Genomic DNA, 14,635 nt, shown 5'->3' on the forward strand with positions numbered 1-14,635 from the left:
CTGAGCGACTGAACTGAACTGAAAGGACTAATGTTTTCTAAAATACAATTTGCTGTAGGGCTCATAGATGAGCACCTTTCACATTAAGTGATATATACACAAAACATTCTTCACTCAGAAGAAAACAGGTTTCTTTTGGCACTTCCTAGTTAACAGGAAAGGGAACAGGAAATGAACAGACAATGTTAATAAAGGGAAGAGAAGTAGTAATAACCCTGTAATACTATAACCCAAAGTCCTAGAAGGGATAAAAAAATTAAGCCACATTGAAATAAAGATGATTCAGCAGTATCACAAAGTTCATCAGTGTTTTTGTAATACTGATACTCGATATGGCACAGATACAAAGTTTTCTGTGCGAATACACAGATTGCTAAAAAGGGAGCCAGGTGTGAGACAAAAACTAACTTAGAAAATTAAAGAGCCTGATTTAGTCTCTGCTTTCTGTCCAACCCTTCTAAAACGTCTTCTGCTAAGCTTTCATGCTGTTGTTTTCACAGCAGAAACAAGGGTGTTTGAAAAACTGGCCAGTGTTATAGTCTCCAAGCTGCTGGACAACTTTATTCAACAAGAAATTACACATGGCTGTGGTTGAAACAAAACAAACTGTTCAAAAGGACCTCAGTGTCAGGATATGTTCTCTGTACCCTTAATCTGACCTTAATACTGTAGAACCTTAGTCTCACAGTGCCTTCCTGACACAAACAAGACAATGATATGAAACAAATGACTTATTCAAAAAAATGTCAGATGGCTGACAGCCTAGGTAGGTGCAGGTGAAATGCAGCCAGACCCTAGAATCTAGAGGCAAAAGAAAGAATAGTCCTACAGGCTTGTGTTGGTTCTGTTTAGTTTCCATTTTCCTAAGGCACAACCAAAGTTCTTTCATATTTATACTCTTGTAAGTGTTTTTCTTGCTGGAGGATCATAAAAGCAGGTGGAAGTAACAGCCAATTGGCATGCTAAAGTAAGAAAAACAGGACTTGGACTAAAACTAAGGTCAGCTGGTGAAAAAAAACAACAAAATTTGTATTGGTTTTAAATTAGTACCAAGGTTTCTTACTGAAGAACAGAAAAACAACAGAAGGGTCTTACACCTTTGCATAAGAAAAAAATAACTTTCCTTTGGAAGCTGTAGCTCAGAATTTAATCTGGGGTAATGATAACATGTAATAAAAACAATATGGATTTTATAATAATGTATAAGCACAGAAAAGTTGTAAAAATGCTAATGTACAGAGCTACAAATATGGTGATATATGAGCAAAGGGGTCAAATCAAGTTTTCACTCCAGGCAGGTGTTGTGTTTAGACAAGTGACTCAATTTGTTATACATTCAATTCCAATAGAATTAGCTGCCTTACAATGAGATTTCACTGCCATATCTTAGCGCTTTAATTTTTGGTAGTTCTGTTACAAGTTCAAGTAAGTTAGAGCTGTTTTCAACCCTTATTTCTATTTCCTTCTAAAAACATGAAGGAACAGGCATTCTAATAAGCTTTATGTAAATAGGATCCTGATCATTTTAGCTCTAGTTAACTCCATGCATTTCCCTGGGCATAACTATTGACTCTCTGAAAACTGGAAAATATTGCATAATTTTAAAGTCAGAGTACAACAACATTTACTGGTAACCTCAAATAAGTTATTCTAGGAGGATGAAATATGGACAGGTCAGTCCACCAATCATGTTTGCCTAGCCATAAGCACAGTCACAACTTAAAGATCTGCAAAGATCAAAGGAAACATGGCAACAACCTTTAACTGGCTGGAGGTGGAACATTCTACAGGTGTCCTGGCAGCCTTCATAAAGGGTAGAAGGTGACTGACTCACCCGCTCCGCTGGGCTGTGACCACACAGAGACACTCCATCGCCCATCCGAAGTCTGGAATGTGACAAGTATAGAACCCAGTGGCAGGTCTGAGCTTGCTTACAACACTCCGACCAGCAGAGGCAGATAATGACAAAAATATAAATCAAGGCTGATGCCGCTAAGTGCTGCCTCATAGCAGGCAACTGGGTATGGGGTTTTGCTAGTCCTTAGCTGACTGTTTTCATTATTTAATCAAATATTAAGAAAAGTTCATATGCAAGCCTTGTCAAAAAAGAGAAAAAGTTAACTTCCTATGATCAGCATAAACTGTTAACCTGTTAAGAGAAGCCCAATACTTCCAGCATTCGGGTATATACATATACATTATGTCTGTTTCTTTTTAAACATCTTAGGGTGAGGGTGAGGAGAGGGAAGACAAATGAGATAAAGACACAAGCTAAACATCCAACAAGTCCCATTCCTCATTCTCTGTGTGGCTGGCAGCATGTCAGAAAGTCACTCCTTTGCTGTGATGGTCGTAATACATCTGAACATGTAGATCTTTATTTCCTTGTTTGTTTGGCTAGGCCTAGGGTACGTGCTATTTTATTTTCTTGGTGTAACAATTCATCACTGCTTCCTGAGAGGCTCAAACAGGATCACTGGCCAGATTCCGAAGAAAAACTGTTTGGAAACAAGTTAGGACAAAATGAAAGAAGATAAAATTGCTCCATGTTATCCCTGAAAAAGAAGTCGTAGGCTATGACTACAGTGGTTGGTTAGTGGTTGTCCTGGTATTAATAATCAGAGCACAGCATATTCCTTCCAGGTCTGCACCATATCTCAGAAACAATTTTTATTTATTTAAATATATTAAGCATTTACTTTGTCAAGCATGGAGCTGGGCATTTAAATTCTCTCAGATGCTTAAAACAGCTCTTCAACTTAGCTATTAACAGCTCCATTTTATTGCTGAAGAAACTAAGGCTTGAAGAAAGGAGACTTGCCCAGGGTCATAAAGCAGTTAAGTCAAAGACAGAAGATTCAAGAGCATCTGGTTCCAAAGCCTGTACTCTTTCCACCCCATCCCCTTCTTCTACCTCCATCCCATCCTCCCATTACCTCCTCCTCCAACACACACATACAAACAACTCCCTAGGAAGACTTACCTTCACCTTTGGCCTGTATCTCAAATAAAGTGTTCTTGTATATAAACTGAAAGAAAAGGGGAGAGGGAAGAGCTTTTCAGACAATTTTTTTCTTTTAAATTAAAGTATAGTTGACTTACAGTGTTGTATTAGCTTCAGGTGCACAGCAAAGTGATTATATATATATATACACACACACACATATATATGTCTTCTTTTTCAGATTATTTTCCATTAAAGGTTATTACAAGATATTGAATATAGTTCCCTGTGCTATATAGTAGATCCTTGCTGTTTATTTTATATATAGTAGTGTGTATCTGTTAATCCCAAAGCCCTAATTTATCCCTCCTTCCCCAACCCCTTTTCCCTTTGGCAACCATAAATTTGCTTTCTATGTCTGTGAGTCTATGTCTGTTTTGTTAATAAGTTCAGACAAATTTTTAATTCATGTAAACTGGCTTATTGACAAATTCAACCACACTGCTTCTGTATATACAAAGAAAAAGTAGCGCTGATAAATGAACTTTAGTAACCATTTTTTGAGAATGTACTCTGTGCAGAATACTTGGCAAAGTACTAAGAAAGACGGAGAAATGAACAACTCTCGCACTGGACACTTGGGATATTTGTAGTAGGGAGCATTCCACTCATGCTTGATGTGATTCATGTCACAATTGCCAGTTTCATCTCTGAAGTTATATGGTAGTAAGAATTAAGGCAGAGTATTCCTAGAACATTTTAGAAATGGTTATATCAACTCTATAAGGATTATAATATAGGTGTGAAATAACCAGAAAGGTATCACTTCTTCAGAGAATTCTTTAAAATGAATCACCTCTAAAGATAAGATTTTAATATCAAAGTTAAATTTATTCCTGAAAAATTTATTAAATTGTGTATAACTTACAACATACATAGTTTATGTACACTATTTAATTGTATTTGAATAGTAATATATAGCATGAGTACATATGTAAAACATAATTTTATAGCATGAAAAATTTCCTACTTTAAATAAGAGAATGAAAAAGAGCATGGTAACTTTGTGAGGCTATACCATCCTACTGTACCTCAAACTGGAATTGTGAAGAGAGGCATCATATATTAAGAAGAATACTGCACTGTTTTAGACTATAACCTTTGTTGTTATTCAGTCACTCAGTCGTGTCCAACTCTTTGCAGCCCCTTAGACTGCTGCACACCAGGCTTCCTTGTCCTTCACTATCTCCCTGAGTTTGCTCAAACTTATGTCCATTGAGTCAGTGATGCCATCCAACCATCTCGTCCTGTTGCCCGCTTCTCCTGCGCTCAATCTTTCCCAGCATCAGAGTCTTTTCCAAAGAGTAGGCTCTTTGCATGAGGTGGGCAAAGTATTGGAGCTTCAGCTTCAGCATCAGTCCTTCTGAAGAATATTCAGGGTTGATTTCCTTTAGAATCGACTGGTTTGATCTCCTTGCTGTCCAAGATTATAATAATATAAACTTACTCTGACAGTTTTTCAGATATTAATCTCTAAAATGAAGCTACCATATTCTCTCTTTAGTGAAGAGTCCTGGACTGGGGCAGAGAAGCCCTGGATTCCAATCCTTGCTGTTCCCTCTACCACTCTCAACTATTTATTAAGTACCTACAACATGTGGGTAAGCACTGGACCCAGAGCTTTATACACACTTCATTCTTAAATTACCCTACTAGATAGGTATGATTCTTGTTTTGCATATGACAAAGTCTCAAAAAAGGTCAAACATTTCATTCAAGGTGGTATAGCTATTAAATGCTAGAAGCAAGATTTGAAGTCAGGTGCCATCTAATGATTACCCAACATGTTGTCCTGTAACTGGGCAGTGATCAAGTCACTTCTCTCTGGGGCCCAGTTTTGTTCACCATAAAATGAGGAAGTTATATTGGGTTATTTCTAAGGTCTTGATTGGTAGATGGTTGTAAATTTGTGTGAGTAATGTCTGATGGCTACTTCTGTGAAACATATTCCTCTCCCCTAATTTACTATTTTTTTTCCTCTGCTCAGTTTCAAAGCAACTTACTTTTTAGTCTTTTGGGGGTGGAGTAGAGTGAGCATCTGATTCATTCAACTTGATGCAGAAAAGTCTTCCATTAGACTCCCTTCTTTGGGCTGGCTCCTTTTCTTTGGTTAGCTTTAGGTCTTGACTTCCGTCTCCTTTGTTCCATGAATCAGAGCTTAGAATTGATGGACTGACAAAAATTCTTCCAGCCCAAAGCAGCTATGGTGCTCCTTTTTAGGTACCTGTTTTCTTTTAGACTGTAACATTTCTTTTAATATTGTCAACATTTGATGCTTTAAATATTTTATTCAACACTCTTCGTTGTTTTAGCAGGAAATCTGTCTGAATATCCTAGGTTGGCATCATTGCAAATGAAAGTCCTGCTCAACTTAAACATTTCAACAATCTATGGAATAAAAGAGTATTCTCCTTATTTTAACAGATCAGGAAGTGGAGACTTAGAGCTAAGTAAATAACTTGGCTCAAGATTGTTACCCAGTTATGAAGTAAAGGAGTAAAGATCTGAACTCAGATATTTTAACTCTACTGTGTTACTCTTTGTTTCAAACATCTGTACAGGACTTAAGTTTTAGAGTACATCATGTTACTAAATTCTCCAATCGTCCCTCTGAAATATCATTATTCACATGTTTCCTTCAATGAGGGACCTACATTTCCATATAATTAAAACTTATAACATCGAAGTTTCTTTTATTTTAGTTATTTAGGGTGAAATATATCTAAAATATATTCTATTCTTCCCTGTCTCCTTAAAAAAAAAATAGGAAAACATTTTAACATTACTAGAAAAAAAAATTAACTCAAAATCTTGCCATCAAATCTCACCAAAATGCTTCAATTTTTGTGTATTTACTTTAAACTGTGTCACCATACAAATGAATTTTTACACTGGTTTAATAATTTTATATACATGACTTTGTTTCACTTAAAAATAAAAATGTCTGTGTTGCCATAAAATTTGCATATTTATAATTTTAAATGGCTGAATAAAGGAGATACTATGATTTGCTTTTTGATTTTTTCTCTATTGGATATTTTCTTTTTCTTTTTTTAAATATAAATTTATTTATTTTAATTGGAGGCTAATTACTTTACAATATTGTACTGGTTTTGCCATACATCAACATGAATCCGCCACAGGTGTACACGTGTTCCCCATCCTGAACCCCCCTCCCTCCTCCCTCCCCATACCATCCCTCTGGGTCATCCCAGTGCACCAGCCCCAATTATCCTGTATCCTGCATCAAACCTGGACTGGTGATTCGTTTCATATATGATATTATAAATGTTTCAATGCCATTCTCCCAAATCATCCCACCCTGTCCCTCTCCCACAGAGTCCAAAAGACTGTTCTATACATCTGTGTCTCTTTTGCTGTCTCGCATACAGGGTTATTGTTATCATCTTTCTAAATTCCATATATATGCGTTAGTATACTGTATTGGTATTTTTCTTTCTGGCTTACTTCACTTTGTATAATAGGCTCCAGTTTCATCCACCTCATTAGAGCTGATTCAAATGTATTCTTTTTAATGACTGAGTAATACTCCATTGTGTATATGTACCACAGCTTTCTTATCCATTCATCCACTGATGGACATCTAGGGTTTATTGTTTTTCTTTTGCTAAATTAAATAACAGTGATAAAACTTTCTGTGTCTACACACATTTTCATTTTTCAAGGTTTTTTTCTTTAGGATAAATTTTGAGAAAGCTAATAATTGTGATAAAAATATAAACATTTCAGTTTCATCAACATATGTAGCATCAAATTTCTTTCAAATGGATTGTATCAATTTACACTGACAAGTAATGTATGATAATACCATTTTCACTATAACTAAAGAATAAAGAAGAGTTTAAAAATATTACTGTAGCTCACTTAAGGGTTATATAAACTATCCCACTCTTTTATTTCTAAATTATTTTTTGAAAGGCTAATACAAGCATTTGGTTAAAAATTCAAACAGTATGAAAAGGTGTGGAGGAAAAAAGAGGTCTGTCTCCTATTCCTGATCCTCAGCTCAGAGCTAACTGCTGTTATTTAACAGCTTATGTGTAACCTTACAAAGAGTTTTCACATTTCTCAGCATATATGTGTACTCAGCCTCCTCTTCACAAAAATAGGCCTGGCCTGCCTCTCTTGTTTTGTTTTTTTTTTTAATTTAAAAACAGTTTGAAACTTACAGAAAGGTTGCAAGACTAAGAATTCTTGTATCCCCTTATTCCAGATCCCCAATTGTTACCATTGAACCACATCTGTTCTATATTTATACCCATACACAAAAACACATAATGTACGTGTATCTGTATGTCTATTTATCTATTTCCTACAGGGTCATTAAATGACATGATGGCCATCATCCCTAAATACTTCATTGTGTATCACCACAAAACAAGAACACTCTCCTAAATTATTATAATATAAGTGTTCCAACCAGGAAATTAGTATTAATAAAGTACTCCATCCAAGTCAAAACAATTCAAATTGTGCTGAATGTCCCAACAATTTCTCTTCTCCATCCTGATTCAGGGTCTTATCCAGAAACATGCACTGCATTTAGTTTCCATGTCATGTCTTAACCATCATTTCCTAACTCAATAATTCTTCAGCTCTCTGTCTCCCATAACTTGATGGTCTTACAAGACTTTCACTCTGTAGAAATACCTTCAACATGATTTCATCAGTGTTTTCATGGCCAGACACAGGCCTTGCAACTCTGGCAGGAATACCACAGAACTGATGCTAAACTCATTTCAGTGCACTGTATCAGGAGTCACACTGTAGTGACCAGCCCCAACACGGGCAGTGCCAACCTTAGATGCAGGAAAGCTGGCTGCTACTAGCTTCCTCACTGTAAATTCACCATTTTCCCCTCTGTATTAGTGTTTTAGAAGGGGAGACTCATGGGAGTATTTCATAATACTCATGAGAGTGTTCAATAATTCTGAATTATGTCAATCTGTTTTCCTCATCAAACTTCCACCTATCAGCCAGAGATCAGTTGTTAACTAATATCTATCATATATCCAATAGATAGTTCCCAAATGGTAATTATTTGTTTCTACTGTTTCTTCTGCATTTATCAGTCAGCATTCTTTTGTAAGGAAGAGCTTTCCCTTCTCATTTATTTATATTAGTATGCAGTCACTGATTCCTATTTTATTCAATAGATTGCAATTTGAATACATCTAATGTGTCCTATATCTGAGTGTATGTACATATGTAAGTGTGTGTGTGGACACATTCTTGAGTGTGTTTTTGGGGATGTTGGCAGCATCACTGTACAGCTTGTGGGACCTTAGTTCTCCAGCGAGGGACTGAACCTGGGACACAACAATGAAGGTGCAGAGTCCTAACAAGTGAACCATCAGGGAATGCCCAATACCAATACTTTTAATCCCAATCTAACCCCCGCAGAGTTCCTTCTATCTTTCCCTCTTTTCATATTTTTAAATCCCTTGTAACACAGTGGAGAAATCAGGCTCTTGTTAACCTCTCAATATATTTACTTATTGTTTAATCAATTAATTTATTTGTCCAATGTAATCTATTTCCCAACTCCAGCTACCTCCTCCATCCATCCCTTCCTCTCACCATCCTGTTTCCTGTCCCACACAGAAGCCCCATCCTCATCACCTTGATTTTCTTAGAGTAATTCAGCATGCTACTACCACTGACCCCTTTTCCTCACTCCCTATTCCTTGGTCATTGAATCCTGGTACCTCTGCACAGCACTTCTTTCCCCTCACTGCCTTATTTCCTTGAAAGGTTTCTACACCAGGAAGACAGAAGGAGAAAGTGGAAAAAAAAAAAAGATAGAAAGGAAAATGTAGAAAAGGGGAGGGGGGAGTAGGAAACCCTCAGTTCAATTCAGTTCAGTCACTCAGTCGTGTCCGACTCTTTGTGACCCCATGAATCGCAGCACGCCAGGCCTCCCTGTCTATCACCAACTCCCGGAGTTCACTCAGACTCATGTCTATCGAGTCAGTGATGCCATCCAGCCATCTCATCCTCTGTAGTCCCCTTTTCCTCCTGCCCCCAATGCGTCCCAGCATCAGAGTCTTTTCCAATGAGTCAACTCTTCGCATGAGATGGCCAAAGTATTGGAGTTTCAGCTTTAGCATCATTCCTTCCAAAGAACACCCAGATCAGAACATCTGATCTCCTTTAGAATGGACTGGTTGGATCTCCTTGCAGTCCAAGGGACTCTCAAGCATCTTCTCCAACACCACAGTTCAAAAGCATCCCTAGTCTTTCAAAATAGGATATATTGAGTATAATTTCATTCCTTCTTGAGTCCTTACTAGAAAAATTCATTGGTATATTATACTACACTGCATTAATGTACTTGGGATTTCTTGGGGAGTGTTACAGAACCAAGTTTTTAATTCTTGGGTCTGTTCTAGTTACTTTTGGTTCTCCTTTTCTATCATTTGTCAGTTTTCCTGAACATTTCCTGCCATAACCCTTCTTCTTAAATAGATATTTCTAATATGCTATGGGCTAAGAATCCAAACAATTAATGCAGTAAGAGTAGCAAACCAGAATAAGTATACATAGAGCCAGAGTTTTTAAAGCTCTTCCATAATTAATAACCTTGAGCTCTTCAAGGTAAGAATTCACTGACTCTCATTTAGCTGCCCAGAAGTTCTTTTTATGTAATTCTCAAGTAGTTAAATTTTAGATAATTCAGGTTGCCTAAATAGATTATCTCTAGATAGGTGGGATGCAAATGTTATTTTGAGAAGGTATTCTAAAATTTCATTTGAATAAATTTTCACATTGGTTCAAAGGAAAATTTTCTTCCCTTTTCTACAAATATTTAAGCTCTCTCAATTCTTGAGATGAATTTGAGATTAAACATTAGAGATACCAAGGGAATATTTCATGTAAAGATGGGCACAATAAAGGAAAGAAATGGTATGGACCTAACAGAAACAGAAGATATTAAGAAGAGGTGGCAAGAATACAGAGAAGAATTATACAAAAAAGATCTTCAAGATCCAGATAACCACGATGGTGTGATCACTCACCTAGAGCCAGATATTCTGGAACGTGAAGTCAAGAGGGCCTTAGGAAGCATCACTAAGAACAAAGCTAGTGAGGTGATGGAATTCTAGTTGAGCTATTTCAAATCCTAAAAGATGATGCTGTGAAAGTGCTGCACTCAATATGCCAGCAAATTTGGAAAACTCAGCAGTGGCCACAGGACTGGAAAAGGTCAGTTTTCATTCCAATCCCAAGAAAAGGCAATGCCAAAGAATGTTCAAACTACCACACAATTGCACTCACCTCACACACTAGCAAAGCAATGCTCAAAATTCTCCAATCCAGGCTTCGACAGTATATGAACCATGAACTTCTAGATGTTCAAGCTGGATTTAGAAAAGGCAGAGGAACCAGAGATCAAATTCCCAACATTAGTTGGATCATTAAAAAGCAATAGAGTTCCAGGAAACTATCTACTTCTGCTTTACTGACAATGCCAAAGCCTTTGACTATGTGGTTCACAACAAACTGGAAAATTCTGAAAGAGATGGGAATACCAGACCACCTGACTTGCCTCCTAAGAAATCTGTATGCAGGTCAGGAAGCAACAGTTAGAACTGGACATGGAACAACAGACTGGTTCCAAATTGGGAAAAGGAGTATGTCAAGGCTGTATACTGTCACCCTGCTTATTTAACTTATATGCAGAGTATATCATGAGAAATGCCAGACTGGATGAAGCATAATCTGGAATCAAGATTGCCAAGAGAAATATCAATAACCTCCACTCTTATGGTAGAAAGCGAAGAAGAACTAAAGAGCCTCTTGATGAAAGTGAAAGAAGAGAGTGAAAAAGTTGGCTTAAAACTCAACATTCAGAAAACATCATGGCATCCGGTCCCATCACTTTGTGGCAAATAGATGGGGAAACAATGAGAGACTTTATTTTCTTGGGCTCCAAAATCACTGCAGATGGTGACTGCAGCCATGAAATTAAAAGACGCTTGCTCCTTGGAAGAAAAGCTATGACCAACCTAGACAGCATATTAAAAAGCAGAGGCATTAATTTCTTGATAAAGGTCCATCTAGTCAAGGCTACGGTTTTTCCAGTAGTCATGTATGGATGTGAGAGTTGGACCATAAAGAAAGCTAAGTACCAAAGAATTGATGCTTTTGAACTGTGGTGTTGGAGAAGACTCTTGAGCGTCTCATGGACTGCAAGGAGATCCAACCAGTCCATTCTAAAGGAAATCGGTCCTGAACATTCATTGGAAGGACTAATGCTGAAGGTGAAACTCCAATACTTTGGCCACCTGATGTGAAGAGCTGACTCATTTGATAGACCCTGATGCTGGTAAAGATTGAAAGAGGGAGAAGGGAATGACAGAGGATGAGATGGCTGGATGGCACCACTGACTTGAGGGACATGAGTTTGAATAAGCTCTAGGAGTTAGTGATGCGCAGGGAAACCTGGCATGCTGCAGTCCATGGGGTTGAAGAGTCAGACACAACACAGCGACTGAACATCCTCTGGTAAAGAGATCACTATAATAACATTTATTCATTAAATCATTTAGCAACATATACTGAGTGCTTACTATGTGACAGGCACTATTTTAAGCACTTGGGAGAGTAGCAGTGAATAAAATAAAGCCCTTGCTCTCAAGGAACTTACAATTTAGTTGGGGAAGGTAAACAAGTAAACCCTTATATAACTGTTTAAAAATGCTGTGAAGAAAAATAAATTCTGGTAAGGGGAGAGAGAGTGATACAGACATATTATGTAGTAGGATGAACAAAGACAATTCTGGTTCCATTTTTCCTGTAAGTGGCTGACCTCCAATAAATTCTTTATAAGGGAAACAGTAGCAACCAATTTGTTTCAGGGAAGGAGACAAAGTAAGTTGGTGACTTCAGATGTACTCATGCTTTCTCAGTCGCTCTCAGGGGATCTGGCTGCTTTTTCCCTCTTAAATTTGTTCTCTATAAACAAAGATATGCTGTTCAACAAGAATTGGAAATGTTTATATCCTACTGCACTAAAAAAGGAGGTGAATGATCCACTTAAAATGTAGATCATGTGCCAGAGGTCAGTTACACAGCTGTCACCCTTTCAGGATGAGAAAACAGCTTCAGGGAGAGGAAGGGACTTGCTTAAGATCACTCTGATTCAGTCTCTGACGTTTTGTATTTACACATTCTATTTGAAGAGTAAAGAAAAAAACACTCCAGTAGTAGGATTAAAAAGTCTCTATTTCCTACCTGAAAAGGATGTGAAGATAAGAACCAAGGCCAGTTAAAATATGCCACCATGCATGAAACTGTGTGGTAACGCCTATGACAGGTGGTACCTTCTTTCGAAAGCTCCTGTGTGAAGGGGGGGAAAATAAGCATTCAATTATTTTTCATATTTAACAATTAATGCTGATAGTATCAAAGCATTTTGAAACATTAGTCTCAAACATGGCAATTATTTCATTTCCTTTTATCTGCTGTATTGTTTTCCAAAGTATATTTTGAGGAACAGTATTCCTAATAGACGTTCCATGAAGAAATGACTGTGGTCAAAATAAATGTAGGAAACAGTACATAGTCTGTTGCCCTTTTGGAGATTTGTAATGCATATTAACAGATTAACAGCTGTAAAAAGTCCTACCATAACTAAACAGTTTATCATCAGTTTTTTCAGGTAAACTACTTGTCCATGGAACCCTTCTTTCAGGTAATATTTATTAACACCTTATGGACCAAGTATTTCCTGCAAGGTCTCACTTCATAGTGAGTCTTTGAGGTGGTTGTTAAAAGCTGTGCTTTGCAGATTAGGAGCCTAAAATTCAGAGATTACTGAGTTGCCCAAGTACTCAGCTAGTGGAACAGCTGAGCCTCAAATTCTAGACCTTGTGATTAAGTGTGTATTATATTAATATTCTCATCTATCAGAGCAAAGAAATTGAGTGTGAAACACCAAATTGTTTTCCACAAGTTTTGCGAACATCTCAACATTTCTCAGAAACAAAGAGGACTCAGCTAGAGGATGATGACTTACTTTTGCACTGTAAAAGCTCCAATGAGGGTTCTGATGGATACTGCTGATTCAGAACCACGCAATTAGATCTTAGTTTTCTAAGCAAGATGTATTATTTGTGTGCATTTAAAGTCTACATTTCAAACATGTGCAAAAATACACAAAATAATAATGTACCCATTACCCAGCTTCAACAATTATAAATTATTTATTTTTAACAATTACAATTTCTGGCCAATCTCATATCATCTAAGCTCTCATCTACTTCTCTCCTCCCATATTATTTATTTTGAAGCAAATCCCAGATAGTGTATCATTTTATCTCTAAATATCTCAGTATATATCTCTAATCCCTTAATCAGACATCCAATTACTAATCATATTTGATATTCAATTACTGATCATAAAATCATACAGATTTTTTTAAACACAGTCTGTTTCAATCAAGATCCAAAAAAAGTAATTACATTACTTTGGAGTTTGGTTGATATAGCTCTTACATCTCTTTTATTTTATTTTTTCATTTTGTGGCTGCATCAGGTGGCATGTGGAATCTTACTTCCCAAACCAGGGATAGAAGCCTGTGCACCTACATTGAAAACAGAGAGTCTTAACACTGGACCACCAGGGAAGCCGCAAGCCTCTCTCTCTTTTTAAAAAAAGTTATTTATTTATGGCTGCACTGGGTCTTTGTTGCTGTGCTTGGGGGGGCAAGCAGGGGCTACTCTCTAGTTGTGGTGCACAGGCTTCTCACTGCGGTGGCTTCTCTTCTTGCAGAGCACAGGCTCCAGGGTGCGCAGGCGAGTGCTGGCTCAGTAGTTGTGGCGCATGGACTTACTAACCCCATGGCACACGGGATCTTATGTTTCCTACATTGGCAGGTGGATTCTTAACCACTGGACCACCAGGGAAGCCTCCAAGTCTCTTTTAATCTATACATTCCTCCTCCATTTCCCCCCTCCGCCTTCCTGTAATTTATTTACTTAAGAGGCTAGGTTATTCATTCTATAGATTTCCCAGTTTGAATTTTGCTGATTGCCTCTCTGTGGTGTTATTCAATATTACACAATACCATTAAATCAGATAATTTTGAGTTGGAAGGAAACTAGTTTAACTTACTTAACATGTTCATTTTATGAAAATAGGGGCCCAGACAGAAGGTGTCTAAGGTGACAACTAGAGTCCAAGACCCATGATTTAAATTCCAGTAAATATTTCTTCAATAAAGCAGATTAGGCAGATTTCAAAGACCTAGACAGAGAAGCCTGGCAGGCTACAGTCCATGGGGTTGCAAAGGTCAGATACGACTAAAGCAACTGAGCACAGTCAATATTAATATTTGATAAACTGTACACTACTGTGATGTATGCACAAAAATCCCTATAGATGTTATGAAATATTTTTAAGTTCAAATTTTTAGGTAATTTAAACAAATGTCCCCATAATTTAACTTTATTGTGCTATTAGTTGAGTTCAGTTCAGTTGCTCAGTCATGTCCGACTCTACAACCCCATGGATACAGCACGCCAGGCCTCCCTGTCCATCACCAACTCCAGGAGTCTTCCCAAGCTCATCTCCATTAACTTGGTGATGCCATCCAACCATCTCAT

At 37.4% G+C, this 14,635-nt stretch overlaps 1 protein-coding gene across 3 annotated transcripts in view; it reads right to left on the reverse strand.

Moving 5' to 3' along the window:
* Window positions 1–536: 536 nt before the first annotated feature.
* ACER3 (alkaline ceramidase 3) overlaps window positions 537–14,635 on the reverse strand; it is a 156,028-nt gene continuing 141,929 nt past the window's right edge. For all 3 annotated transcript variants that reach the window (XM_006059606.4, XM_025266365.3, XM_025266364.3), the window contains 3 exons: window positions 12,263–12,367; window positions 2,984–3,029; window positions 537–2,498 (listed from right to left, as the gene is read on the reverse strand). In XM_006059606.4, coding sequence (XP_006059668.3) covers window positions 2,445–2,498; window positions 2,984–3,029; window positions 12,263–12,367 — 205 coding nt within the window. In that variant the 3' untranslated portion in view covers window positions 537–2,444. The remainder of the gene's footprint in view (window positions 2,499–2,983; window positions 3,030–12,262; window positions 12,368–14,635) is intronic.

The sequence above is a fragment of the Bubalus bubalis genome, chromosome 16, assembly GCF_019923935.1.
Source record: "Bubalus bubalis isolate 160015118507 breed Murrah chromosome 16, NDDB_SH_1, whole genome shotgun sequence".
NCBI lineage: Eukaryota > Metazoa > Chordata > Mammalia > Artiodactyla > Bovidae > Bubalus > Bubalus bubalis.